This window comes from Engystomops pustulosus, chromosome 1 (genome assembly GCF_040894005.1).
Source record: "Engystomops pustulosus chromosome 1, aEngPut4.maternal, whole genome shotgun sequence".
Classification (NCBI taxonomy): domain Eukaryota; kingdom Metazoa; phylum Chordata; class Amphibia; order Anura; family Leptodactylidae; genus Engystomops; species Engystomops pustulosus.
In genome coordinates this window covers 80,714,128-80,739,683 of record NC_092411.1, presented here as the reverse complement: position 1 = coordinate 80,739,683, position 25,556 = coordinate 80,714,128, and the positions used below count along the sequence as shown (strand labels likewise).

The following is a 25,556-nucleotide window of genomic DNA, read 5'->3' as shown; positions in this document are numbered from 1 at the left end:
GAGAATGTGTTACTATCCATTGATAGAATTTTAGGGTTTTTAAAGAATTTTATTTGTTCTCTTATTGTATCTTTTCTACTATACAGAGTTCACAGATTGGATATTTCGTCTGAGTATTTCTTCATTGACCCCAGCGGGCAATTATCAGCGGCGATGCTGTGCCTTGATCACGTTCTGCTCAGTGCTGGAAATCTTTACTGACCGCTGGAAACCAGAGAGGAAGAAAGGACAGCCCCCACGTGAGTGCTTCCCTCCTGTTCTCCAGGGTTGATCTTATAGTACAGTGATGGCTAACCTATGGCACTGGTGCCAGAGGTGGCACTCGGAGCCCTTTTTGTGGGCACTCAGGCCATCACCAGAGATGACTCCAGGTATCTTCCTACAGTCCCAGACAGCCCAGGACTTGCTGTGCACAGAGGTATTTTAAAGTGACAGCTCTACCTGGGACTATTTTCTGCTTTATTGGTGTCCTCAGGTGCTGGTATCAGTGAAAGCTGTGACAGAGAAGTGAGTATAAATCACAAATTGAATTTCTGTGTTGGCACTTTGCGATAAATAAGTGGGTCTTTGTTGGAGTTTGGGCACTCGGTCTCTAAAAGGTTTGCCATCACTGTTATAGTATCTGCCTCCCTAGAAAAACATTTGTCTCCTGCTAGCAGTTTTGGTGCTGTGATTATCAAGGTCAAGTTCATTCCTTGGAGCATATTTATCAAAAGTGTCTAAAAGTTAGAGCAAATTTAGATATTCAGGGGGGAATTTATCATACGCCGGCGTTCGTGCATCGGCGTATGACAAAGGCCACGCACCCCTGTGTCCTGACGGATATATAAAGAGGCTTGGTACTCTTTGGGGTGTGCCAGGAATAACTACGCCAGGTCTGACCTAACGTAGTTTGGCGTTTTTATAAAGTACGTAGGCATGGGGTAGGAAAGTCCCATGTGCGCTCACTCCGCCGATGGTCGTGCTCCCTTTCGCATCCACATAGCGTGCAGTGGTGTAGTCACGAAAATAGTCTGTCATTCTTGCAGTGCCAGAAAATTGCCATAGATTCAATGATAAGTCTCCACCAGAGTCTTCAACTGCACCAGATTTATAAAAGTGTGTGATGCTGAATGATAAATCTGGTGTAGTTTAAGACAGAATTTTTGTCCAATTTTGCATTTGCTATTAATTTGCTTGATTTGTGCCCGAAAAATGTGCTAACATTTTCATGCATTTGCATAATTGCATTTTGCATAATGCAAATGTCACATTGGTCACATTTTTTCCTATTAAACTATACTGCACAGATTTTTTTTCCCTTCTGCCTTAGTGTATTTATCTACATCAAACTTCATAAGCCAATTATGCACATAAAGGTTGTGTGCTCTCAGGCTGCAGATAATGGGCTGGTGGTCTGTTGTTCGTTGCCCTTGTGTCATCGGCATGTGAGGTCCCCTTTTGCGCCGATGACAATAGAGAAAGAGTATGACCTGCTCTATAATTTGCGGCAGGGATAGTAGGGTCGCTCATTATCACTATGGAAAACATGGAAGCATGATCATGAAATAAAATGTTTACTGTGGTGGTGGTGCCTTTTTAAAGCTTTTCAGATTGTGCCAGTCATTTTGAGAAATTTGTCTGCCTCTATGTATTCTAATTATATTTTCTGTCCAAAATCTTTATCTATTGTGTGGTCACATTCTCAAATTTTGCATTTGTGCTTTATTTACAGAAGATATTTCTCTTCTACTAAACTATGCAAAACAGAAAGGATGCTGGGACTTCCTGTCAACCAGCAGCATGCAGGCACTATTAGGATGTATGCAAGACACCACTAATGAGGTAAAGAGTCATCCGTGTCTATTTATTCCGACATTGGGACAGAAAAAAGAACTAGACTGCTTATCCACACATCATACAATGGGGGTCATTTACTAAGGGCCCGATTCGCGTTTTCCCGACGTGTTACCCGAATATTTCCGATTTGCCTCGATTTTCCCTGTATTGCCCCGGGTTTTTGGCGCACGCGATCGGATTGTGGCGCGCCGGCATGCGCTCGATGGAAACACGGGGGGTGTGGCCGAACGAAAACCCGACGGATTCGGAGAAACCGCCGCATTTTAAAAAAATTGCACTTGCCTTCACCAAGTATAGGATCGTGCACTCCGGCGGGCCTCGGCGGACTTCAGCGCAGCAACGACACCTGGTGGACGTCGGAGGAACTGCCTTAGTGAATCCCGGCCGGACCCTAATCCTCCGCTGAGAACGCGCCACTGGATCGTGAATGGACTGTGTAAGTAAATCTGCCCCACTGATCTATTGCTGCTAGGCTACATTTACAAAACGAACTTGAGGTTCTTAGTTACATTAAGATCAAATTGTGCATGTCATACCCTACATCTCCGGAAGAGAAAGAGGGACAAAATGGTGGCACGCGCCCCCCACCTCACACCCCATCACGCCACACTGGCGTGAAGGTGGCAGAGAGGGCAAAATAATCGCAATTGCTGGCAATAAGCTGATGTGGCGCACAGGCCCTGATAAATATGCTCCCTTGTGTCTGGGGAATCCCTGGGAGTTGTGGAGACCATATATGGACACATGGTGATATCTCCCTGATTACGTGGTCCCTGTTCTGCCGTTAACCCGACACATCTCTCAAAAGTATTCCCTGCCCAATGTCTGCTCTGTTTCCTGCTCTTCATTCACTGTCTATGGAAATGTTCGGCTAATGCTTGGTGCATTGCTCAGCTATTTCCATCATTCCCATACAATGCAATGAGGCAGCACAATCGCCTTATAATTCACTATCCTCTGGATAGGGTATAACAATAACTTTTTGACTCTTTAATAATAATAATAATAATAGTTAAGGGTATTGTTCTCAGTAATAATGTGTTATGGTTGATATAAAACTTAAAAGTCAACATGTTTATTATTCCTAAAAATGTGCACCTAATTAAATGTATATTTCTAACTTTCTGATGTGTCACATTACCATACAGATCCGTGACATGGCCTCTGATCTGCTTGCTCGATTCTTCCTGCCAGCCTCAGAGGAGATGACTGTCGCATTGTTTGAGCTAGGGCAGACCTTAATTTGTAGTCCTCGTGTACCAATGGCAGAATCCGGAGCTCTCCTCCTGAAGACTTTGTTACAAAGGTACTTAAATTGTAAACTGAGATAACAGCTATAGCAGTGGTTGCACTTTATTTCACATACATTTTCTCATTATATTGATGGCCTTATAAAAAAAGCCCAATTGAAGTGACAAAATTTGTAACCTACTCTCAAAGCTATTTTCTTTTCAGTATCTGTCAGTCCGGACATTTTACTCTATTGCCTGTATTTGTACATTGGTTATAATTGAGTAAAATTCTTGAATTCAGAATTGAAAGAAATGCGAGGATCTAAAACAGTGTTGCATTGATGTCAGTGGAAAATACATCATACTGTCATGTTCTGAAATTAATTAATTTGAGTTAAAACATTAAACATGGTACAGTAATATCGTATATACTCGTGTACAAAAATGTGCTCAAAAACCTCACCTCGGCTTATATACAAGTCAATAAAAAAAATAAACTTACATATTCGCCCTCCGGCGCCCTGATGTTCGGCTGGGCTCTTCTTCTGTCTTATACAACAAATAGACAAAAGTATATAAAGGGGTAAAATGTGACTTGGTCTAGGACTAGAGGATCTCCATTTCCTCATATAAACGCATCCATGAATTGTGTCCAACAAAGATGACCATATCCAAGACAATATTGCTTTTTCTTTTTGCTTCAATACAAAATATTCATCTCTGAGGAAATAGAGGGTCACCTATATAAACAGATGGAGCGGGCTGCACAGGAGGGGACCGTAGTGATAATGGGAGACTTTAACTTTCCAAATATAAATTGGGGTCAGGGCTCGTCTTCATCTATGAAGGGGAGACATTTTATCAACTTTCTACAGGATAATTTTATGTTGCAGCTTGTAGAAGATCCCACAAGAGGTGACGCATTGTTGGACCTTGTGATTTCTAACAATGAGGAGACTGTCCAAAATGTCAGTATCAGGGAACCCCTTGGAAACAGCGATCATAATATAATTATTTTCCTCTTAAACTTTAAAAAGCAGAAACAGGTGGGAAAATCGAAAACTTTGAATTTTAAGAGGGCTAATTTCCAAAAATTCAGGGCTGCAATACAGGATACAGACTGGGATCAGATACTGTCACATGGTGATACTAATGTTAAATGGGAGAAATTCAAATCTATCCTGGGTTTTTATACTTCTAAATTTATTCCAATAGGTAACAAGTATAGACGGGCTAGATTACACCCTGCGTGGCTTACAGCTACAGTTAAAAGGGCAATTAATGAGAAAAAGAGGGCATTTAAAAAATATAAATCTGACGGGTCACCTGAGGCTTTCAATACTTACAAAAAACTTACCAAAATCTGTAAAAAAGAAATCAAATCAGCCAAAATACAAAATGAAAGACAGGTAGCTAAAGATAGCAAAACAAATCCCAAGAAATTTTTTAGGTATATCAATGCAAAAAAAAATGGGTCACAACAGGTTGGACCCCTTTATTCTGAAAATGGGGCATCGGTGACTGGAGACCAGGAGAAGGCAGAGATACTTAATAGGTTTTTTAGCTCCGTTTATACAATAGAAGAGAGAACTTCTGACTTGGGTGGTGTCAGTGCGGGTCATGGATCCTGTGATATACTAGGCTGGCTAAATGTAGGCATTATCCAATCTAAGCTCAATAAAATCAATGTGTACAAAGCTCCTGGACCAGACGGGTTACACCCCAGAGTTCTTAAAGAACTCAGTTCTGTTATTGCTGTACCGCTGGCTAAAATCTTCAGGGATTCTGTAATGTCTGGTGTGGTGCCAAGTGACTGGCGCAAGGCAAATGTGGTGCCAATATATAAAAACGGCTCTAGAACTTCGCCTGGCAATTACAGGCCTGTAAGCTTAACTTCCATTGTGGGGAAAGTATTGGAAGGGTTAGTAAAAGACTACATACTGGAGTATGTGACATCAAATAGTATAATAAGTGACAGCCAGCATGGGTTTACTAAGAATAGAAGTTGTCAAACTAACCTTATCTGCTTTTATGAAGAGGTTAGCAGATGCATGGATGGAGGAGCAGCTGTGGATATTGTGTTCTTGGACTTTGCAAAGGCATTTGACACTGTCCCTCATAGACGCCTGATGGGTAAAATTAGGGCTATTGGTTTGGCAGAAATCATTTGCAATTGGATTGAAAACTGGCTGAAGGATCGTATCCAGAGAGTTGTGGTCAATGATTCCTACTCGGAATGGTCACCAGTTATGAGTGGTGTACCCCAGGGTTCTGTGCTTGGCCCACTACTATTTAATATATTTATTAATGATATAGAGGTAGGAATTAATAGCACTGTGTCTATTTTTGCAGATGACACCAAACTGTGTAGTGTAATACAGTCTATGGAGGATGTTCATAGGCTGCAGGGTGACTTGGACAAACTGAATGTTTGGTCATCCACTTGGCAAATGAGGTTTAATGTGGATAAATGTAAGGTTATGCACCTGGGGGCCAATAATCCAAAGGCAAAATATGTCCTTGGGGGAGTAAATCTGGGTGAGTCCCTTGTTGAGAAGGACCTGGGGGTACTAGTAGATCACAAATTGAATAACAGCATGCAATGTCAATCAGCTGCCTCTAAAGCCAGTAGGATCTTGTCATGTATCAAAAGTGGTATGGACTCTCGTGATAGGGATGTAATATTACCACTATACAAGGCACTGGTTCGGCCACACCTGGAATATGCTGTCCAGTTCTGGGCACCGGTCCATAAAAAGGATGCCCTGGAGCTGGAGAGGGTTCAACGTAGAGCCACAAAAATGATAAGGGGTATGGAGGGTCTCAGTTATGAGGAAAGATTAAAACAACTAGATTTATTTAGTCTGGAAAAGAGACGACTACGAGGGGACATGATTAATTTATTTAAATATATGAATGGTCCATACAAAAAATATGGTGGGAAGTTGTTTCAGATTAGATCAAATCAAAAGACGAGGGGGCACTGTCTCCGTTTGGAGAAATCAAGGTTTAATCACCGGAGGCGACAGGGCTTTTTTACTATGAGAACGGTCAATCTGTGGAATAGCCTGCCTCAGGCGCTGGTCACAGCAGGGACAGCGGATAGCTTCAAGAAGGGTCTAGATGCCTTTTTACACCTAAATAACATAGATGGTTATGTTATATAGAATTGTTTCCCCTAAATCCCTTCCTCATCCAATCCCTTCCCTTCCTTGGTTGAACTTGATGGACGAGTGTCTTTTTTCAACCGTAGAAACTATGAAACTATGAAACTATATTTACAGGTAAATCGCAAAATCCTTCATGATTTCATGCAATAAAATAGTAGTGCTTGCATCACAGAGTTTAAACAGAGAGGGTCATTATCGTACATAAATTTTGTTCTCTTAAGCGGCATAGTCCATAATTGTGTAGTTAAGACTACATGAGACACATGACCTGACGTCACGTCATGTGGGTCATACCCTTATTTTCAGCAGTTTTCTGAGTATGGGTCGCTGCCCGAGGTCTACTACAAAGTGAGTGTCTAAACTACACAATTATGGACTATAAGCGAACAAAATGTATGTACGATACATAAGCGAACAAAATGTATGTACGATAGTGACACTCTCTGTTTAAACTCTGTGATGCAAGCACTACTATTTTATTGCATGAAATCATGAAGGTTTTTTCACGATTTACCTGTAAATATTTTGTATTGAAGATTATTGAAGCAAAAAGAAAAAATGATATAAAGAAAAAACTTTTTTCCTCTTCTGTCTTCTCTATCCTGTATTAGCCGACAGAGACGTGTCCATGTGATATGCCGGCCACCAGCAGATTGCGCGGACTCGTCTCTTTTGGCTGTTACAGCAAAGAGAAGAAAGAAGAGGAGACGAGGGGACTGGAACATCGGGTAGCTGCGCAGGGCATCGGGAGCGCTGGAATGTGGTTCTGTACGTTTTTTTTTTATTTTTTTTTTAATGTGCTTGGCAAACTGCTGGCAGGCTGTATACTACAGGGGGGCTGGCAGGCTGGCTGTATACTACAGGGGGGCTGGCAGGCTGGCTGTATACTACATGGAGGCTGGCAGGCTGGCTGTATACTACATGGAGGCTGGCAGGCTGGCTGTATACTACATGGAGGCTGGCAGGCTGGCTGTATACTACATGGGGGCTGGCAGGCTGGCTGTATACTACATGGGGGCTGGCAGGCTGGCTGTATACTACATGGGGGCTGGCAGGCTGGCTGTATACTACATGGGGGCTGGCAGGCTGGCTGTATACTACATGGGGGCTGGCAGGCTGGCTGTATACTACATGGGGGCTGGCTGGCTGGCTGTATACTACATGGGGGCTGGCTGGCTGTATACTACATGGGGGCTGGCTGGCTGTATACTACATGGGGGCTGGCTGGCTGTATACTACATGGGGGCTGGCTGGCTGTATACTACATGGGGGCTGGCTGGCTGTATACTACATGGGGGCTGGCTGTATACTACGTGGGGGTTGGCAGGCTTGCTGTATACTACGTGGGGGTTGGCAGGCTGGCTGTATACTACATGGGGGCTGGCAGGCTGGCTGTATACTACATGGGGGCTGGCAGGCTGGCTGTATACTACATGGGGGCTGGCTGGCTATATAATGGGGGCTGTGAACAATGCATTTCCCACCCATGGCTTATACAATAGGTTTTCCCAGTTTTTGGTGGTAAAATTTGGGGTCTCTGTTTATACTCGGCTCGGCTTATGCTTGAGTATATACTTTATAAAAATTTAAAAAAAAATAAAATCTGTGTGATGGAATAAGGAAAATATTTCCTCTTAGCTACCTTGTAAGGCAGTCTCTTTAACATTAAGCATGGTTTTGAGGAAGCCTAATGGCATAATGTACACTTACCGGCCACTTTATTAGGTACACCTGTCCAACTGCTCGTTAACACTTAATTTCTAATCAGCCAATCACTGCTGATCTACTGGGATTTTCACGCACAACCATCTCTAGGGTTTACAGAGAATGGTCCGAAAAAGAAAAAACATCCAGTGAGCGGCAGTTCTGTGGGCGGAAATGCCTTGCTGATGCCAGAGGTCAGAGGAGAATGGGCAGACTGGTTTGAGCTGATAGAAAGGCAAAAGTGACTCAAATCGCCACCCGTTACAACCAAGGTAGGCAGAAGAGCATCTCTGAACGCACAGTACGTCGAACTTTGAGGCAGATGGGCTACAGCAGCAGAAGACCACACCGAGTGCCACTCCTTTCAGCTAAGAACAGGAAACTGAGGCTACAATTTGCACAAGCTCATCGAAATTGGACAGTAGAAGATTGGAAAAACGTTGCCTGGTCTGATGAGTGTCGATTTCTGCTGCGACATTCGGATGGTAGGGTCAGAATTTGGCGTCAACAACATGAAAGCATGGATCCATCCTGCCTTGTATCAACGGTTCAGGCTGGTGGTGGTGGTGTCATGGTGTGGGGAATATTTTCTTGGCACTCTTTGGGCCCCTTGGTACCAATTGAGCATCGTTGCAACGCCACAGCCTACCTGAGTATTGTTGCTGACCATGTCCATCCCTTTATGACCACAATGTACCCAACATCTGATGGCTACTTTCAGCAGGATAATGCGCCATGTCATAAAGCTGGAATCATCTCAGACTGGTTTCTTGAACATGACAATGAGGTCACTGTACTCAAATGGCCTCCACAGTCACCAGATCTCAATCCAATAGAGCATCTTTGGGATGTGGTGGAACGGGAGATTCGCATCATGGATGTGCAGCCGACAAATCTGCGGCAACTGTGTGATGCCATCATGTCAATATGGACCAAAATCTCTGAGGAATGCTTCCAGCACCTTGTTGAATCTATGCCACGAAGAATTGAGGCAGTCCTGAAGGCAAAAGGGGGTCCAACCCGTTGCTAGCATGGTGTACCTAATAAAGTGGCTGGTGAGTGTATGTATGTATGATAAAAGCCAAAGCAGTAAGTCTATTCCATAGGGAACAGATTCCCAGCTGTAGACAGCACTGTTTTGAACCTGACATGGAACTGGACCAGGAGCCTCTAGTGCAGTGATGGCAAACCTATTAGAGGCCGAGTGCAGAAACTGCAACAAAGACCCGCTTATTTATCGCAAAGTGCCAACACAGAAATTTAATTTGTGATTTATACTCCCTTCTCTGTCACAGCTTTCATTCATATCAGCACCCTGAGGACACCAATAAAGCAGAAAATAGTCCCAGGTAGAGCTGTCACTTTAAAATAGCTCTGTGCACAGCAAGTCCTGGGCTGTCTGGGACTGCAGGAAGATAAAAGGAGTCCTCTCTGGTGATGGCCTGAGTGCCCACAGAAGGGGCTCAGAGTGCCACCTCTGGCACCAGTGCCATAGGTTAGCCATCACTGCTCTAGTGGATGGAAAAGGAATAAATGGGGAAAAAAGTTGGTAGGGCTAAGTAGTAATATATATTTAAGATGACTTTTATCATGGCCAATAATTCATGGCAATCACTTTATTTTTATTTTTTTTTTATTCCCTGGTTAAGACCAAATCATTCTATGTACCTGGCTGAAGGCATCCCCCTCTCTGCTCTAGGACTTATTACCTTTCTTACCAAGATGCTTAAGGATCACTATTGTTGTGCACAAGAAAACCTCTTACGTGCAGCTAGGGAGAAGCCCCTCCATGGTAAGCATCCTGTTCTAGTGGGGATGAGATAGTGGTGGGATTTTTTTGTGTTCTCTCTTTATGAATAACTCAGTAGTGATATATTATTTCTGCATTTACTAAAGTTACTCATTCACTGTTTCCTGTAAGGTTATGGAAGGTAAATTACTGAATAGGTGGATAACAAATTGGATGTCAGTCATATAGCATTCCCTAACCTGTCTGCCCTCCTTCTGGTCACTATTTAGGGGTACTCTCTGCTCTGAGGTTATGCCTGTTGGACGTTTCTCAATGTATTTTACAAGATGATGATGCCACCGGTTGGCATTGTCTCCTACAGAATCTTGTAAGCTTATTGCAAAAAATAGCGGCCTTCATCCTTAGTATGCTGCACAAAGCATGGAGGGAAGAACCTTCAGGTAAGGTGCTCTTAACATTTTACTTACACCTATGTTCCAGATAAGACCGGGTCAAACTGTAATTCTTTATTTTAGTTAAAGCTGTTGTATGTTGGTTGCTTTGCGAAATTGACACCACATTTGTCTACAGGTTTTGGGGCATTACTGCTTATTTCCTTTACTTCAAGGAAGTCTAACCTAAAAATCAAGTATGATAAGCCAGTGACATTTTTACATAGATCCAGGCACCGTGACAAAGGCATTTTTTTAAATCAGTCTATTGAAAGCTGTCACCATCTAAAAAGGACATTCCTGGTTACTTGGTCTCTTTAGGGATCATGGTAGGGGAATTGTGGAGGAATCTGTAGTGATATCAAGATTTTAAATACAGCTGACTTTACCCACTTAAAGGGGTTGTCCGAGTTCTTAAAAAAAAACTCAGGGAGGCCGGGAGGGCGCTGCTTAAAAAAATTAATTTCTACTTACCTTCCGGGTGCGGCCGGAAGCTGAGTCCAGCGTTGCTCCGGCGGCCATGTTTGTTTACATTGCGCCTGGACCGGAGCGACAGCAGCGCTGGATACCGGAGGGCACTGGAAGGTAAGGCACTGCCCTCCCGGCCTCCCTGAGTTTTTTTTTTTAAGAACTCGGACAACCCCTTTAAATTGAGCTGTGCTTTGTAACGGGGCACTGCTGTGTTGGAACAGACTGTAAAAGAACCACAGCAATAACTGTTGCTGCACTTTTATTCTCTCGTTCACTGGCTTTCCCAGAAGTTAGTTGGATATATACTCCATTAAGCTTCCCATCCAAGTTTTTATGTTTTGGTTCAGCCCTATATATATTTAAAATTAGGATTTTTGGGACTCATTTAAATCTTTTACTTGCTGGGTTCATTGAGGGACCTAGAGAACTAGAGATATAGCTGATCCCACTAGGAGACACTAATACACAAAAAAAGTACTCTCCTCATCCTTTACCCTTCCTGCAGACAGGGAGCTAATTAGTTCATAGAAAATGAGAAGTAAAAACCAGGAGTGACCAACACCACAAGACCAGAAGGACAGTTGCTTTCCCCAGGGAGGGGTATACTACAATAGCTACTACCTCAGATATGTCTCATGATACAGAAGTGTACACCATATAACATTTTGGGAAGTACTACTGCCCAAGAGGACCCCACTGCACTGGTGGAATGTGACATGAAGAAGTCTTGATGTAGGATGATGTAAACCGACACCTGGGAGCAGAGCCTAAGTGGTTCCCGGTTTTCACCAGAGCCCGCTGCAAAGAGAGTTAAACTTGTGTGGTACCACCAGGTTGCTCCACAGGCGCAGTGGCTGCCAAGGCATAGTACAGAATTGTAAGTCAAAACCGTGGTCAGAGACAGACAGGAGGTCGAGACAGGCAGCACAGGATGAGAGTCTGGGACGTAGCGGTAGTCAGAGCAGGGAGCATGGGACCAAAGTCTATAACGGAACCGGGGTCACAACAGGAAATCACAGTATTGGCAGAGGGCATGGATAACTAGAGCATAGCAGATACGATCCCACCTCCTGGTCTCTGCTCTGCAGCTCTAGTATTTGAGACAGGGGAGAGGCGGAACAACCCAGGACATTCTCCCAACTGCACAGTGGGACTGTCCCGCCAAATAAGGGACGGTTGGGAGCTAAGAATGAATTCAAAAAATATATTAACTGACTGTCCACAGAAGGTGAATAGCAGAAGTGGAGGAACCTTCAGTTTATTGGCTTAGTATCCCTCTTTTAGTGGTAACTGATATATTAAAAGACATTAAATACATTTGTACACTAACTAATGCAAAGCTTGCTCACTAAACTATGAGAGTAACGCTTCACCATTTATATGCCATTTTCAGTCCAATAACTCTCATACTCTTCACACAGAAGCGACTGCACCATCTTTTCAGGATATGGGCAAGGCAGTTAGGGTCCTTATCGCACATGGTCGAGGCCTAGAGGAAGTCCAGGAAGACCTACTCATTTCAGAAGAGCATAGCCTCATCATGACTTGTTGCTGGGTCTCTTTAAAGGTGAAACTCCAGTAAGCTGCCTAATGTTTGCTTAAATATCATTGTCAACTTATTTTCTCAGTTTCTATATTTTTCTTACCCTTATAGGAAATTGGGATGTTTCTTGGGCCACTGGTGGAGAAGTTGATTGCTGCTTCAACACCAATAATCTCAAATGCAGCAGTAGAGGAATCTATGGCAACTTATAACAATATATTTATGAGATGTCGTCACTGGGTGAGTGTTTTACAGACTGCCTATTAGAGGCCGATTGTTTTAATGTTTTGTTGCAGCTTATTTTTATGATTTGTTCTGCAAAAAGCTCTGAAATTATTATGCAACTGCCATCTTTAAAAGGATTGTCCAATATTAATTTATTATGCCCCATCAACAGCATTTGGGCTCTCTCCAGAGGATCTTCTAAAGCTTGTTGCCCATAAGTGATTTTGGTCTGAAAAAACTTTCTCTGCTTGTGGATTTACCAAACCAAATCTAGAATCCTTGAACTGAATGACTAGGGGTTATTTATCATTAGACAGTTCTATGTCTATCTTTGGAACTCTGCTGTCCTTCAGATCCAATTAAAGTGGCTTTGGCCCTTTAATAAATGTTCTTATGCTTTACTTACTGTTGCAAAATGTATAAAAAGTCCCAGCATATATGGCAGCAAGGGACTTGAGTGGCTATGCAACTTTTTAAGCAACTTTTTAAAAAAGATAAAGAAACCTGAGAAAATCCTACTAGGACAGAGAGAAATCTACATAAAGGCAGAAATAGTCCCATGCAACTTTGCAGGTGAAAAGTCGAATAAAAGCTTGATGCAAGTTTTTGAGCCTTTTTTACGTCAACAATGCCAATAATAAATAACCCCCACTGTGTTCAATTAATTGATTCATGGTCTAGTACAGTAGATCCCACAAATGCATGGAGCGGCATTGTTGGACCGAGCTTACTTGTGGGCAACATGCTTAAGCGAGTGGAAGATAGCCAGGTACTGTGCTTGGCTATTTCTCAGTTCTCTCATTGATTTAATGGGGTGGTAGATCAAATGTCTGACCTTCCTTTCTATAAATTTGGTGGAATGGGGTTACCTGTCCTCTTCAATGATCAATGAGTGTCCACAGATTTAATCTATACAAATCTTTGAATAACACATTTAACTTCAAATCAAATTTGTTTTTACTTTAAACAGTAGATATCAACTCCCAAGACAACACTTCTACAAATACCTACAGCTACGCTGTGCTTAAAACTCTCAATTTTCAACAAAACCTTCCCCAAATTCATCTTATCCTTTTATTGGTGTGGAAAGGTCTCCGAGAACGGGTGGTATTATTGCCACAATCTACTACTATCTTATTCATACTAAAGCTAATGGTATAACTTTATGAGTGCTAGACTCCTAAAAATAAGTCTGGAAATACCATGGGCCACATTTATCATACGCTGGCCCCGATGGTGTCTGTCCTGATGAATAAAAGTTTGAAATGGAATGAAAACAAAAGGCAGACAAAGAAGAAAAAGATCTCAGAAAGGTGGGGCTTCTAATTTCATAGCTCCATATTTCAAGTCAACCTCTCCCTCCACTGCAGCAGGTCTGGGAAGTGAGGTCCTCTCCTAGCGAACTTGATGGCAAATTTGTTTACGTGTTAAAAAAAATGTATCTCTGCATTGCAACATAAAGTATCTGTTAGATATCTATCTGCATAATAAGACTTGGTGTAGGATTTTCAGGATTGTATACTTTTCTTATCTTGCAGGGGGCTGTAGATGGATGCAGCACCGGATTTACCATACTCTGTTCTGCATTACTTCACCATAAAGATCAAAGCTTGAGAGATCTGCCTAGAAAAATGATGGAGCAGGTGTGATTTGCACTATTTGTTGTGTAAAACTATCCTCCTTACATTGTGTAAAACAACCTCTTAATACCTTTTTTGCAGGCCTTGTTACTGGCAAAGTCTCAGAACTCTCTCTCTGTTACCCGCAGAGCTGCAGGCTTTCCAGTTCTGCTTCAGGGCATTTTATCTGCAGAGGGGCCACAACATCCGCTTCTTGAAACCTGCGTACTAGATTTACTCATGTTGGCTAAAGAAACCTTGCCCTGTAACTGGGACCAGACAAGAGACCTTCCTCAGGTACAGGGTCTTCAGTAAACGGATGTGTTTTACAGCAGAACAAATAGTTTCTGGCAAAGTATTGTGTGGCCGTTTGTGTACTTATTGGTTTGCAGGTATCTGCTGTTCACGCTCTACAGACAATGCTTCGATCCTCAGGACTTCGCTCTCCGTTACTCAACCATGCGGTTCCTATGATGTCTCTGGCAGTCAGCAGTCTTTGCTCTCCATGTTGGGCTATGCGTAATGCAGCTCTACAGCTATTCAGTAAGTTGAGTCTTGTCATAGACTTTTCTAGAAGTCATGAATCTTTCATGTAGTGAATGCATCTGACTTTCTTATATATTCCCAGCCGCCCTCACTGTTGGTATGCTGGGACTGTCCCGCAGTGATGCAGAGTGTTCTGTACAAAGCACGCTGCATATTGGGGCTCTTCTGCGGAGGTATCCAGGATTGAGAGATGTATTATTGGAAGAACTGCAAAAGGCCGCACAGGCAAAAGAAATATTACATCCTAGCCTGCATCCTATCCTTACACTACTTGCCAAGCTACAGCCTGGGGGAGACAGTGAAGGCAGGTGAGGAGCCTTTGGTTGTTCCAACAGGAAGGCATTTATTTCAGCCCTAAATATACTTCAACAACTTTTCTTTTATCTTTTACCGCAGATGTTTTATAAACCCACTGTTGGACCTGAGGGCAAACCCTATTCATGCTGTGCGTGTCATGGCTGCCCGTGCTATTGTGCCTGTTGTTCTGGTCATGGATTATCACGCATTACTTGCTGAACTGATAAAAAGCCTACCTCTTACGACCTATCGAGTGTCTCACAATGCCTTACATGGACAACTGCAGCAGATTTATGCATTGCTGGGCCACGCTTTGAAAGAAAACTGGTGAGAATGAACAAAGTGGGTAGGAGCAAGACTTACAGGCAAAACTATTGCAGTCAGGAATATACATGGCAGTAAACTGGAGGGCGTGTAAAGTAACAACTTTATTATTATGATGTATGGGATCTCCCAATCCCGATAGGAGTCATATAATAATAGACACATAATTTCGTTTTCAATATTTTCATTCAAAAATACGTTTTACTATCACTTGTAATAGCACAGTTCATATGGCCTTTAGACCGAATATTTTCAATTCTAAACCTTGTGCAAATAATCCACCAGTACTTCACAGTTCTGGGATTTTGTGTAGGTAACCTTCTATATCATCCAAAGATGTCTTGTTGGCTCTCACAATCCCAATGTTTTGTGCTGTATAGCCTCTCGTGTGATGACCTCTGGCAGAGCGCAGTTACAATCTACACAAGCTTGTCAACCAGTCGCTTACAATCGTACCTTCCTCTACTCATTATTATTTTACTCAGATATTACTTAGGATTTATATTTGCACCTGCAATGCTTTAGATCCCACAGCTCATGTTCATGTCTTGTCTTTTTAAGTATATCTGAGGATACCAGGCAGGAGATTGCTAAGCATCTTCTACAATATCTTTGGCTGCTTTCACCAGAACAAAAGTGCCCACTGGTGAGAAATTCCTTTCTGGAAGTTCTGTGCCTGTTACTGCCCAGCTGTGGGAAGGACTTGGGAAGTCAAGGGCATGAGGCCATTTGTAAGGCCGTAATGAATGTAGAGGAGCTTCTCCTATCACAGGTGAGATATTTATAATGTGTGTGTGCATATTTATGTGCTTGTCTGTAAGTATTTCCCATAAAAGTGTATCACTTTCTTCACTATCAAACAGGTGGGTGCCGACACTTTTCAGGAGACATGTGTTCAGTACATCTGTAGCAAAGCAATCCGTTTCTTTGGTCCTTCCAGTTACAAACTAGTCTTACAGCTCCTTGAGTCTGGACATACAACTGTTCTTAAGTGGCTAATTGAGACGCAGATTGGAGATGTTCCCAATGAATTTGGCCTATTACTAAGAGACACATTACAAGTACGTTGAACAAAAAAATAACTTGGCTGCCATATGCAGCTGCCAGAATTTATCTTTAAATACAGAATTTATCTGAAATCAAATCTCTATTTTTGATTTTATCTTTTAGGATATGTTGTGCAAGCAGCTTACATCAGATCTGCCTGTGAGCTTCAGGCTTTATCTGGAAGGTTTTGTTCACCTACACAGAGTTTGCCCTTATTTGCCAGATAACCAACCTCCCCTTGAAAAGACCATGCAATGTGTAGATGGCTTGTTGAGTTTCCTGGAATCCAGGAAAGGTGGCCCACAAATCCGTGTCCATGCTCTTTGTGCGCTGAGTTTGCTACTACTACACTGGTAAGTGACAGTTGTTACACTCATGCCAAAGGAGTTTTTATGTGGATTTGATGATTCGAATATAGAAGTACTTGGACTATGATTAATACAATTTCATCTTGAAGAAATATGTTTTACGCTTTAGTGAAAGGTTTGTTTATCGTAGAGAAAACCATACAAAATAATTGAAAGATATTGATTTGCTTTCTTGGCAGTGGTCTATTAGAAGATGTGTCCCTTACTACCCGCTGGCTCTCTGTTCTCCTTGTGTGTGCAGACCCAGCAATATCTTGTGAGATGCTCCGTCTATCTGCAGCAGAGGCTTTACACATTACAGGAGGTGACCTGGTGAGACTACAAAACCGATGTCCTACACCTGCTTTCACACAACTAGCCGTGAGGTTAGACCATGTCCAAAATGTTTTTGTCTATTTCTAGTCTTCTACCTCCTTTTTTTTTTTTTTTTTTTTTTTATGTTTTTTTTTAAAAGCTTTTCTCTTTTTTTTTTTTTTTTTTTTGCATTTCAGAGCTATAATGTGTGGGGTGGATCTACTCCAAGATGAAGATCGAAAAGTGCGAAACCTTGCAACCAGATTTGCTGCTGTTGTCCTAAATCAACCTAAATCTGAGAGGTCCTTGCACAGTGACTGGGCCATCCTTGGCCTCCTGAAGCTTCTGAAGGATAAATTCTGGAACTGCGAGGAGACTTTCTGCTCTTTTACAACTCGCTTACCTGCTTATGATGTTCATTCTGCACTTTCCTCTCTTCTTGAGAGGTGATTTATAAGATGCCAAATGTAGTAAGAACCAGAAAAGTGAAATGATATATTATATCCCCACTAACATATAAATTGCTCTTGTTCTTGCAGGTCTGTAACACTCTATGAGGACGATGAGCCCAATGTGTTTGCAGACTCCAATTTCCTTTGTAATCTACTATGTCCATTGATTCAGGAGCTGATTGCTCTAATGGCCCAGAAATCTTCTCTTTGTTCTTTAATACTCCAATGGGTAATGAGTTTGGCAATTCCAGTGAGAGAGCAGATTCATAAATGGCACAGCTGGCTCAAGGACCAGGGTAAGTCAAGATGGGAAGTGTCATGTGACAAGCATAAATAACAATATTACAAGAAATTGATGGATTTCCATATTTCTGAAATGCATTTCTAAAAGTCTTCAGAGACCATCATTGGTAGTGAACATTGAACACAGGATACAGTATACACTGAAAACACAACTAGTTGTTAGCTTTACTTCTGAAATAGCTTAACTATGGGATAGAAACACTTTAGATTTGTTTAGATTTACTACTATTTCATATATTTACCTTGTTTTTATTTTTGTAGTCTGATAGCTTTGGGAATATTTACACCATCCTCTTTCTTCTCTTTACCATTCTCTCCTCCAGGACCCACATCACTTGTGATGCTTAGAGCCTTAGCTTGTTCCAATGTACATGCTGCTGTCTTGGGTTTATTGGCACGAACCAAACTGCTCCTGAAGGCCCAGGAGGTGTTACTAGGTAGTGGCAACCTGATCACAGACTTCTCTTCAGACTCCCTGAGTAAGGAGCTGTCTCAGATAAAGGAGAAACTTGAACTTCATGGTCTTTTGGGATTTTCAAATCTACTTACTAATCTATAATGACCTTGCCAAAAGTACAGCTGTAATATAATGAAGACTTTATATCTTAAAAAAATGTGTGTTTACCAGTGTATTACCCAACTATCCAGCAGTATAACAAGAAAAACAGTGGAGAATTCCAAAAAGATCTGATGAAATTTAAAAATGTATAAAAACGCAGAAGAGGCTACCAAGGGTTCTTACTGGATGACCTGTACATGGGTAGCCTAGTGAGTCCCGTTATTGTACAATAACATGTGCTTTTGAAATTCTTTATTTTTTTTCTTATTCAAGTAAAATACCTATTTTATATCATTTGTTCAAAATTTTATGAAAATTGGCACAAATTTATCAATATACATAACACCAGCTAACCAGCAAAGGTCAGCAATCAGCGAAAAGTGAAATAATAAAAGCGGAAATAATAAGTGGCTAATAATATATTTCCGCCAATATGTTTTAGGACCACTAGGAGAGTGGTCAATTTTTAATTATTGATAGTCTGTGACTATCTTCATCTATAACTCTTGTTTAAATATGTAGTAGCATAATAAAATATATTCTTTTATACTTTAGTAAATTGTAACAAATAATTTTTCAAGAAACTGCCCCTAAAACGACAATCGAACTGAATTATGATATTTACAATACAGTTGTTGGCAGGGGTGTAACTTAAGGGAGTGCAGAGGATGCGATCGCAACCGGGGCCTTGAAGCTTAGGGGTCCATAAGGTGTCACTTTCCCATATGAGAAAACTAGTACTATAAAACATACATTAAAGTCGTGGGGCCTGGGACAGACTTTGCACTGGGGCCCTTCAGCTTCACGTTACGCCACTGGTTGTGGGGCAGTTTTAACTGCAACTTGTTAATGTATTCTGTTCATGTATTAGACTTGCAGACACCTCCTTTTGTTGTAAAGATATAATTTCTGCATGAAATCCAGAAGAAAATATGGCATTTTGCTTGAAAGAAAATATCTAGTATTTTTTTAAAACTTCTATGGCAGGGGAAAGGACAACCGGCCATATCCAGCCTATGGCACTATTTCTTTGCAATCCAGCTATAGCATCTTGGTTATTGAAAGTCAGAAGAAATGACTGAGAATAGCAGGAAGGTTTGTGGCAGAGGGTAGCCGATGAGGAATCCTCAGGTAGCGGCAATTTCTAGGGAAGAATTAATGCAATTCTCGGTACAAATTAGATCTTGACTAACTGCCTTCTGTTGAAATACATGGGACATGTATTTTGACACAGATTTTTTCAGCCCAAAATCTATGTCTTCACTTGTCCACAGAAGTTGGGGCATTTAACCAGGGTGTCTCTTATCACATGGTGATGCCTTGTTAAGCAGCAGCAGGAGCTATCAGAAGTGAGAGGCTGCTGTAGTCACGTCCGCCATTCAAGCTCTAAGCATACACTGTCTGTTATGCCACTTCTCCCACTAGAGTGTAGACTAGTCCATTGTTTGTGTCCATGGCCTAAAAGGTGTCTTTACATTTCTTTTGTATTTCTAAATTAGGTCATTTTTATTTGTTACCTCAAGCATACTTGCATCTAAATTACCTGCATCTATATATGGTAGGTGGTGATCCTACATGCTAAATTCCCACTAACCAGGAGCACAAACACAGGGCATAGAAACCAGAAGTACCCACTGACTCAGACAGGTTACCTAGAAAATCCCTTTCAGTGTATAGACAAAATGTGACATTTTTATTACACATATCTGATCTATCATTATACATGTATTAGCAAACATGCTGTTAATTGTTAAACAGTCAAAGCAGTTCTGTATTACTGTATATGTTATGACCTCCGGCATTGCTAGGTCAAAAGATCCAAAACACGGGCCCAGATCTTTTGGACTTAGCCCTGCATGTCCTCCAGCAGGTTCAGATTCTTGTTTGGGTTCTGCCTACTGGCACTTTTATGTGTCTGCCTCATTAAGGTGTACACCCTGCCGGAACAGAGATAAACACTTTCCAGGTTTTATTATGCTTGATCACTAGTTTATATCATGGTTGATTTTGATGGTAGATCTCCTTTAAATTGTTATTCTCTTAGTATTTATGACATATCCACAGGATATGTCACAAATACATGACAAATGCAGGTCCCGTAGTGACCAGGACAAAGGGGCATTCTCTGCGCCTAGAGGAGGGGCAATTCTATCATTGCCATGAGACTATGGGACACTCTGCCATAGGAGGTTGTTATGGTTGTAAAGGGAACCTGTCATTAGCAATTGACCTAATAAACCACTACCAGTATATTGTTAAGCAGCGTAACAACTTCTAGTTTTTGTTTCTTTCATGATCCAGTTTGGTGGCATCATCCGGAAAATCAACTTTGAAGTGAGCTCTAAATTGGTTGTATAAAGTCAAGGAGGAGGAGAGTTGACACTGAAGTCAAGATGCGGAGTTCTGAACACCGCCGTGATTGACATGATGCTTTTTACTTCAGGAGATCTGGTTAGGACCACCAGTTACAGTGAAGGAGGCTTTCTGAGGAAGAAAGAGCTTGACTTCAGTGTTAAAATCTCCAACTGTTTAACTTTATACTATCAATTTACATCTCACTTCAAAGAAGATTTTCTAGATGATGCCACCACAATGAGTCACGAAGAAACATGATCTGTAAGGTGTTCGGCTGCTTGAGAACATACTGGTAGTGGTTTAAAAGGTCAATTTTTAATAACAGGTTCCCTTTAATCTTATAGGTTGGACTTGATTGACCTGCGTTTATTTACAACCTTGTCTACTATAACTATGATCTCCAAAACGGGGTCTGCTGACCCTCTTTGTGTGGCTGGGTCAAATGGAGAGTCTCTTTAGTTTGACATTGTGCTAAAGAGGACCTTTTAGACCACGCTACTGTTGCTGGCTTAGTTGTAAATCTCTAATTGGCTCCCATTGTTCCCGAGTAATTTGTGTCATTATTTTTATATCTCTATTGTCACCTGGGAAGAGCCAGCCTGTCTACTGAAGGCCAGAACCATTGGCCTAAGACCCCTTTCACACTGCCGTTGTGGGGACGTTAGCCAGATATACATCCCGATAGACGGCTATGGTGCCCGGCAGCAGTACAGTGCCACGGGCGTGCTCTGTCTTCCCTTGTATGTACGGCCAAGACACATGCATCGCTATGGATAGGGAGGGGGGGCGTGCGTTACATCTCCGCCTCTCCGGCACACTACTGTGTGCTTGCCTGGGTAGCTTACGGCAGTGTGCAAGTAGCTTAACAATAGAAAGCCCAATTAGCATGTTGAGTAATTAAAATTCCCTGGATTGATACTAGTTAGGATTTCTACAAATGATACTGGTAAAAAGATAAATGACCCCCAACATATATTTGGCGCAGTTTGCCCATAAATAAATGGCAACAGCTTGCAGATGTATTTATGAAGTGTTGGCACCAGTTTTGTGTCACAGCTGCATAGTGCATGTAAAGGGGCGCCCTGTGCCAATTCTCACTGGGTGGCACGTTTATGTTGAATGTCTGACATGCATGTTAAAGTGACAATGATAAATGTGGGCCATTGTATAAGCTCACCTTTATGGTTGGTAAAATGCAATTTTGTTATACAATTTGAGCACATATCCAAGTTTCTTTCTTCCTATTGTTGCTCCACAGCAGAAGTACCGGCATATAAATGCTTTTGGTTATGATAATGTAAATTACTACTGTAAGTGACAATATATTAATGCATTATAATACAAATGTAAAATAATGGGAAATAATGTATGGATATAATTAAACATATAAATATACTTCCTTCATAATATAACAATTTTATAATTTTCCTTTTCACCTTTTATAATAGCTGACAATGCAATATTTCTCGTAGGTTTTTATAGTTGACTATGCAACATTTTTTTTTCACACTGTTCAATTTAAATCCAACAACTAAAGTTTTCACGTAGATAATCGCATTTCCATCTCTAGCAGGTAACATGCACTCACAAACAATTAAGTAAAATCTTTAAAAATTAAAAAAAATGGAAGCAAGGGGCAGGTGGAAGAGGTAGGTAATTGAGAGGTAAACCATTTGGCTTTGTGAGGACAGCAATGTGTACTGCTACTATCCTGCATCCAACTAAGACAATCCTCATCATCAAACAAACAGGTAGGAGAGGAACTGGCACGTGCAGTCTTCTCTGCGATCTTCTTGTACCCAAGATCCCTGACAGCCTGGCAGGGAGGCAACCGTCCAGAATGTCCTATAATGGTTACAAGAAAGTTTAGCAATACATAGTAATGCATGTTAATTAAAAGTCGTGTCATGAATGCTACAAAATGGAATTCAAAGGAATCAATTATTTGCCATCATGTTCCTCATGACCTAGGGGTCATATTGCAATACAACATAACCCCTAGATCAAGATTAACCAGTAAGTGGTTGATAAAATTACAGCACAGTAAGGAGCAGCTGCTTGGTCCATTTAATATGAGAATTGTTATGTATAGTTTGGCGTGAAGGCCCTTAAAACAAGTACCAATTGACTTTTATTGCTTATCAACATCAATTTAAATAGCCACGAGTATTTATTATCAAGGTAAAGGGCTATGATGTCCGACCACATACTTACTGATGTCATGTTAATGGTTCTGTACTAGTCCTAACTATCATTACAGTACAAGTATTGTCCAACTCTGTGTGTGTAATATATATTTATTTTACCTACAGTTCAATCCACCCAGTAATCTCTTACCTTGAACCAGCAAGACCATCCCCTTGGCACCGCTTACTAGTGCCCATGGCTTCAGGTTGGCACTGTACACATACAACTTGTTCTTGTGTGAACTGCTTGCCCCAGCTTTGCAGCCGACAGGCAGGTCCCACTTGTTTCAGTCTGAAGTAGACACAGTAACTGAATGAAGAGAAAATAAAAAATACATATTCAACCCAGGGGCCATGTACAAATAAACAGCGTTATTGCAAGATTATATTAATAAGCATTTATTTCCATTAGCCAGAAAAAATGGATTTTAGTAATATCTGATTTTCCAGTTCACACCTGCATAGTGGTTTTCCATTATATTCCCCATTATACTCCCCATAGACTTCAAAACGCTTTCCGTTTCCTTCCATTATTTATAGGGGAAGAAAAAAAAAAGACACGGTTGCTGTGCTATTAATAATGGAAAGTGGAACTTCACCTTCATAAACATACATTACACAAGCTCTTACTATGCCCACTGAAAATACAAATGAGATGTCTGCTAAGAATACTGCAAAGGTATATGTATCAGTAATATCAGAGAGTATCCAGTGATCATTATAAAGCAACACATAGAGCAGATGTTTCCCAGATATTATTAGGGCATATTTCATCATCATGGACAATGCAGACGTAGATGATGGCAGCATAGCATAGAAAGTGGTATGTCTGAAGTGGATATGTAGATAAGCATCAAAGCTCGGATGAGCTATCAAAAAGAAAAAAAAAAGAGCGAGAGAAAGTACAATGCCATCGCTGCTGTATGCGATGGACCCAGTGAGCTACATTGTACTGTAGATATGTGCTGTGATTATGGGTCTTCTCATGCATGGGCGTTGTTAGTTAAAAGATAGTAGCATTGTGTCTTGCACATGTCCCCTGAAATGCAATGCCAAAAACAACAGCATTTATGATAAGCAGCTACAAAAACGGAGGAGAAATCACTCCTTATTACATCTAGCTTGTATTTAATGTGTCCTCGATCTATAGTTCTCATTTCTCCACTAACCCCATCATCACCCTGTCTCTGCGGAGTTCACCACACAAACATTTATTGCCCCCCCCCACACACTCTGTAATGGCCCACACACAGCATAATACCCCACATTTTGGTTAATGCAATTTTCATTGTCTACCTTGTGGCCCCCACAATTTATAATACATCTGGGACCTAAGCCAAAAGATCTGTGGCCCATGCCCCGTTTCCTTTAACCTTGCAAAGACCATGTTCTCATGTATGTAAAAATTCAGTAAAGCAACAAGACAAAATACATGCTATATGGATTTTACACAGTGTCAGACTGGGGTATGAAGTTTCTGGTAGAGGTGATAATCTTGAGAGCCCACTCTCACTTCATAAAATCCCTGTGTAAGATAAGGTATATCTTCAGAGTCTAGTAATCCATTATATTTTTGAATCAACCAATAAGAAATAGACCATAGTGAAATGATTGCTCTATTCTCTTCCACTGGGTTTGTCTTGGGGACCACTTATAAAGTGTTAAAGCCTGGGCCCACCAGAGAATTCTCTGTTATTCTGATGGGACAGTCTGATCCTGATCTTCCTATTGCTTACTGATCTTACTTCTTATTGCTTCCTACTGTTAGGTACCTTACCTTCAAGAATGGTGAAATAATCAAATAACTTTTCTTAATCTATCAATTAAGTTTCAGCCAGACTACTAGAGTTATATTAACTGCATATACAGAAAAGTTTAGAGGAAACCTCAGAGCTATATTTTACATTTGCCACTAGTAAAAGTGTTAAGTGTGTAATCTGTTTTTTTTTAGGAAATAACAGAGTGGTGAACTGACTGTACAATCTACCACTGATTATAGATACAGGCAGTCCCCGGGTTACATACAAGATAGGGTCTGTAGATTTGTTCTTAAGTTGAATTTGTATGTAAGTCGGAACTGTATATTTTATCATTGTAATCCCAGACAGAACTTTTTTGGTCTCTGTGACAATTGTATTTTAAAAATGTTGGGTTGTCATAAGAATCAGGATTAACAATAAAGCTTCATTACAGACACCTGTGATAACTGTTACAGCTGATTATTGTAGCCTAGGACCTAAAGTACAATAAATTACCAATATCCAGTAGACCGTTTGTAACTAGGGGTCGTATGTAAGTCGAGTGTTCTTAAGTAGGGGACCGCCTGTATATAATTATTAATATCAACCAAAATGCTTAGTGTTCACTATTTGTCTAGACCAGCGATGACTAACCTATGGCACTGGTGCCAGAGGTGGCACTCGGAGCCCTTTCTGTGGGCACTCAGGCCATCACCAGAGATGACTCCAGGTATCTTCCTGCAGTCCCAGACAGCCCAGGACTTACTGTGCACACAGCTATTTTAAAGTGACAGCTCTACCTGGGACTATTTTCTGCTTTATTGGTGCCTCAGGTGCTGGTATCAATGAAAACTGTGACAGAGAAGGGAGTATAAATCACAAATTAAATTTCTGTGTTGGCACTTTGTGATAAATAAGCGGGTCTTTGTTGTAGTTTGGGCACTCGGTCTCTAAAAGGTTTTCCATCACTGCTCTAGACTGATAAGACATTTTCTGGACACGTTCTTTAGTGAAAATAATCACTTTTTAATATGTTCTGTTGGCTTTGTACAGGAGTTGGTTCTAGTCTGTAGTTTATGGTCTGAATGAGCAATTTGATGTA

At 41.2% G+C, this 25,556-nt stretch overlaps 2 protein-coding genes across 2 annotated transcripts in view; one reads left to right on the top strand and one right to left on the bottom strand.

Moving 5' to 3' along the window:
* The window catches only part of LOC140125900 (tRNA (32-2'-O)-methyltransferase regulator THADA-like), a 35,732-nt gene extending 16,409 nt beyond the window's left edge, over positions 1–19,323 (top strand). The window contains exons 13-31 of the mRNA XM_072144790.1: positions 87–239; positions 1,715–1,824; positions 2,988–3,145; positions 9,595–9,737; positions 9,965–10,135; positions 12,019–12,164; positions 12,252–12,380; positions 13,904–14,008; positions 14,087–14,281; positions 14,377–14,527; positions 14,613–14,838; positions 14,927–15,154; positions 15,713–15,923; positions 16,015–16,212; positions 16,322–16,551; positions 16,746–16,931; positions 17,058–17,306; positions 17,400–17,608; positions 17,939–19,323. Coding sequence (XP_072000891.1) covers positions 87–239; positions 1,715–1,824; positions 2,988–3,145; positions 9,595–9,737; positions 9,965–10,135; positions 12,019–12,164; positions 12,252–12,380; positions 13,904–14,008; positions 14,087–14,281; positions 14,377–14,527; positions 14,613–14,838; positions 14,927–15,154; positions 15,713–15,923; positions 16,015–16,212; positions 16,322–16,551; positions 16,746–16,931; positions 17,058–17,306; positions 17,400–17,608; positions 17,939–18,174 — 3,434 coding nt within the window. The 3' untranslated portion in view covers positions 18,175–19,323. The remainder of the gene's footprint in view (positions 1–86; positions 240–1,714; positions 1,825–2,987; positions 3,146–9,594; positions 9,738–9,964; positions 10,136–12,018; positions 12,165–12,251; positions 12,381–13,903; positions 14,009–14,086; positions 14,282–14,376; positions 14,528–14,612; positions 14,839–14,926; positions 15,155–15,712; positions 15,924–16,014; positions 16,213–16,321; positions 16,552–16,745; positions 16,932–17,057; positions 17,307–17,399; positions 17,609–17,938) is intronic.
* A 2,847-nt stretch (positions 19,324–22,170) lies between these two features.
* Positions 22,171–25,556, bottom strand: part of LOC140076061 (somatomedin-B and thrombospondin type-1 domain-containing protein-like) — a 31,810-nt gene continuing 28,424 nt past the window's right edge. The window contains exons 4-5 of the mRNA XM_072122603.1: positions 22,867–23,025; positions 22,171–22,374 (exon numbers count right to left, since the gene is read on the bottom strand). Coding sequence (XP_071978704.1) covers positions 22,269–22,374; positions 22,867–23,025 — 265 coding nt within the window. The 3' untranslated portion in view covers positions 22,171–22,268. The remainder of the gene's footprint in view (positions 22,375–22,866; positions 23,026–25,556) is intronic.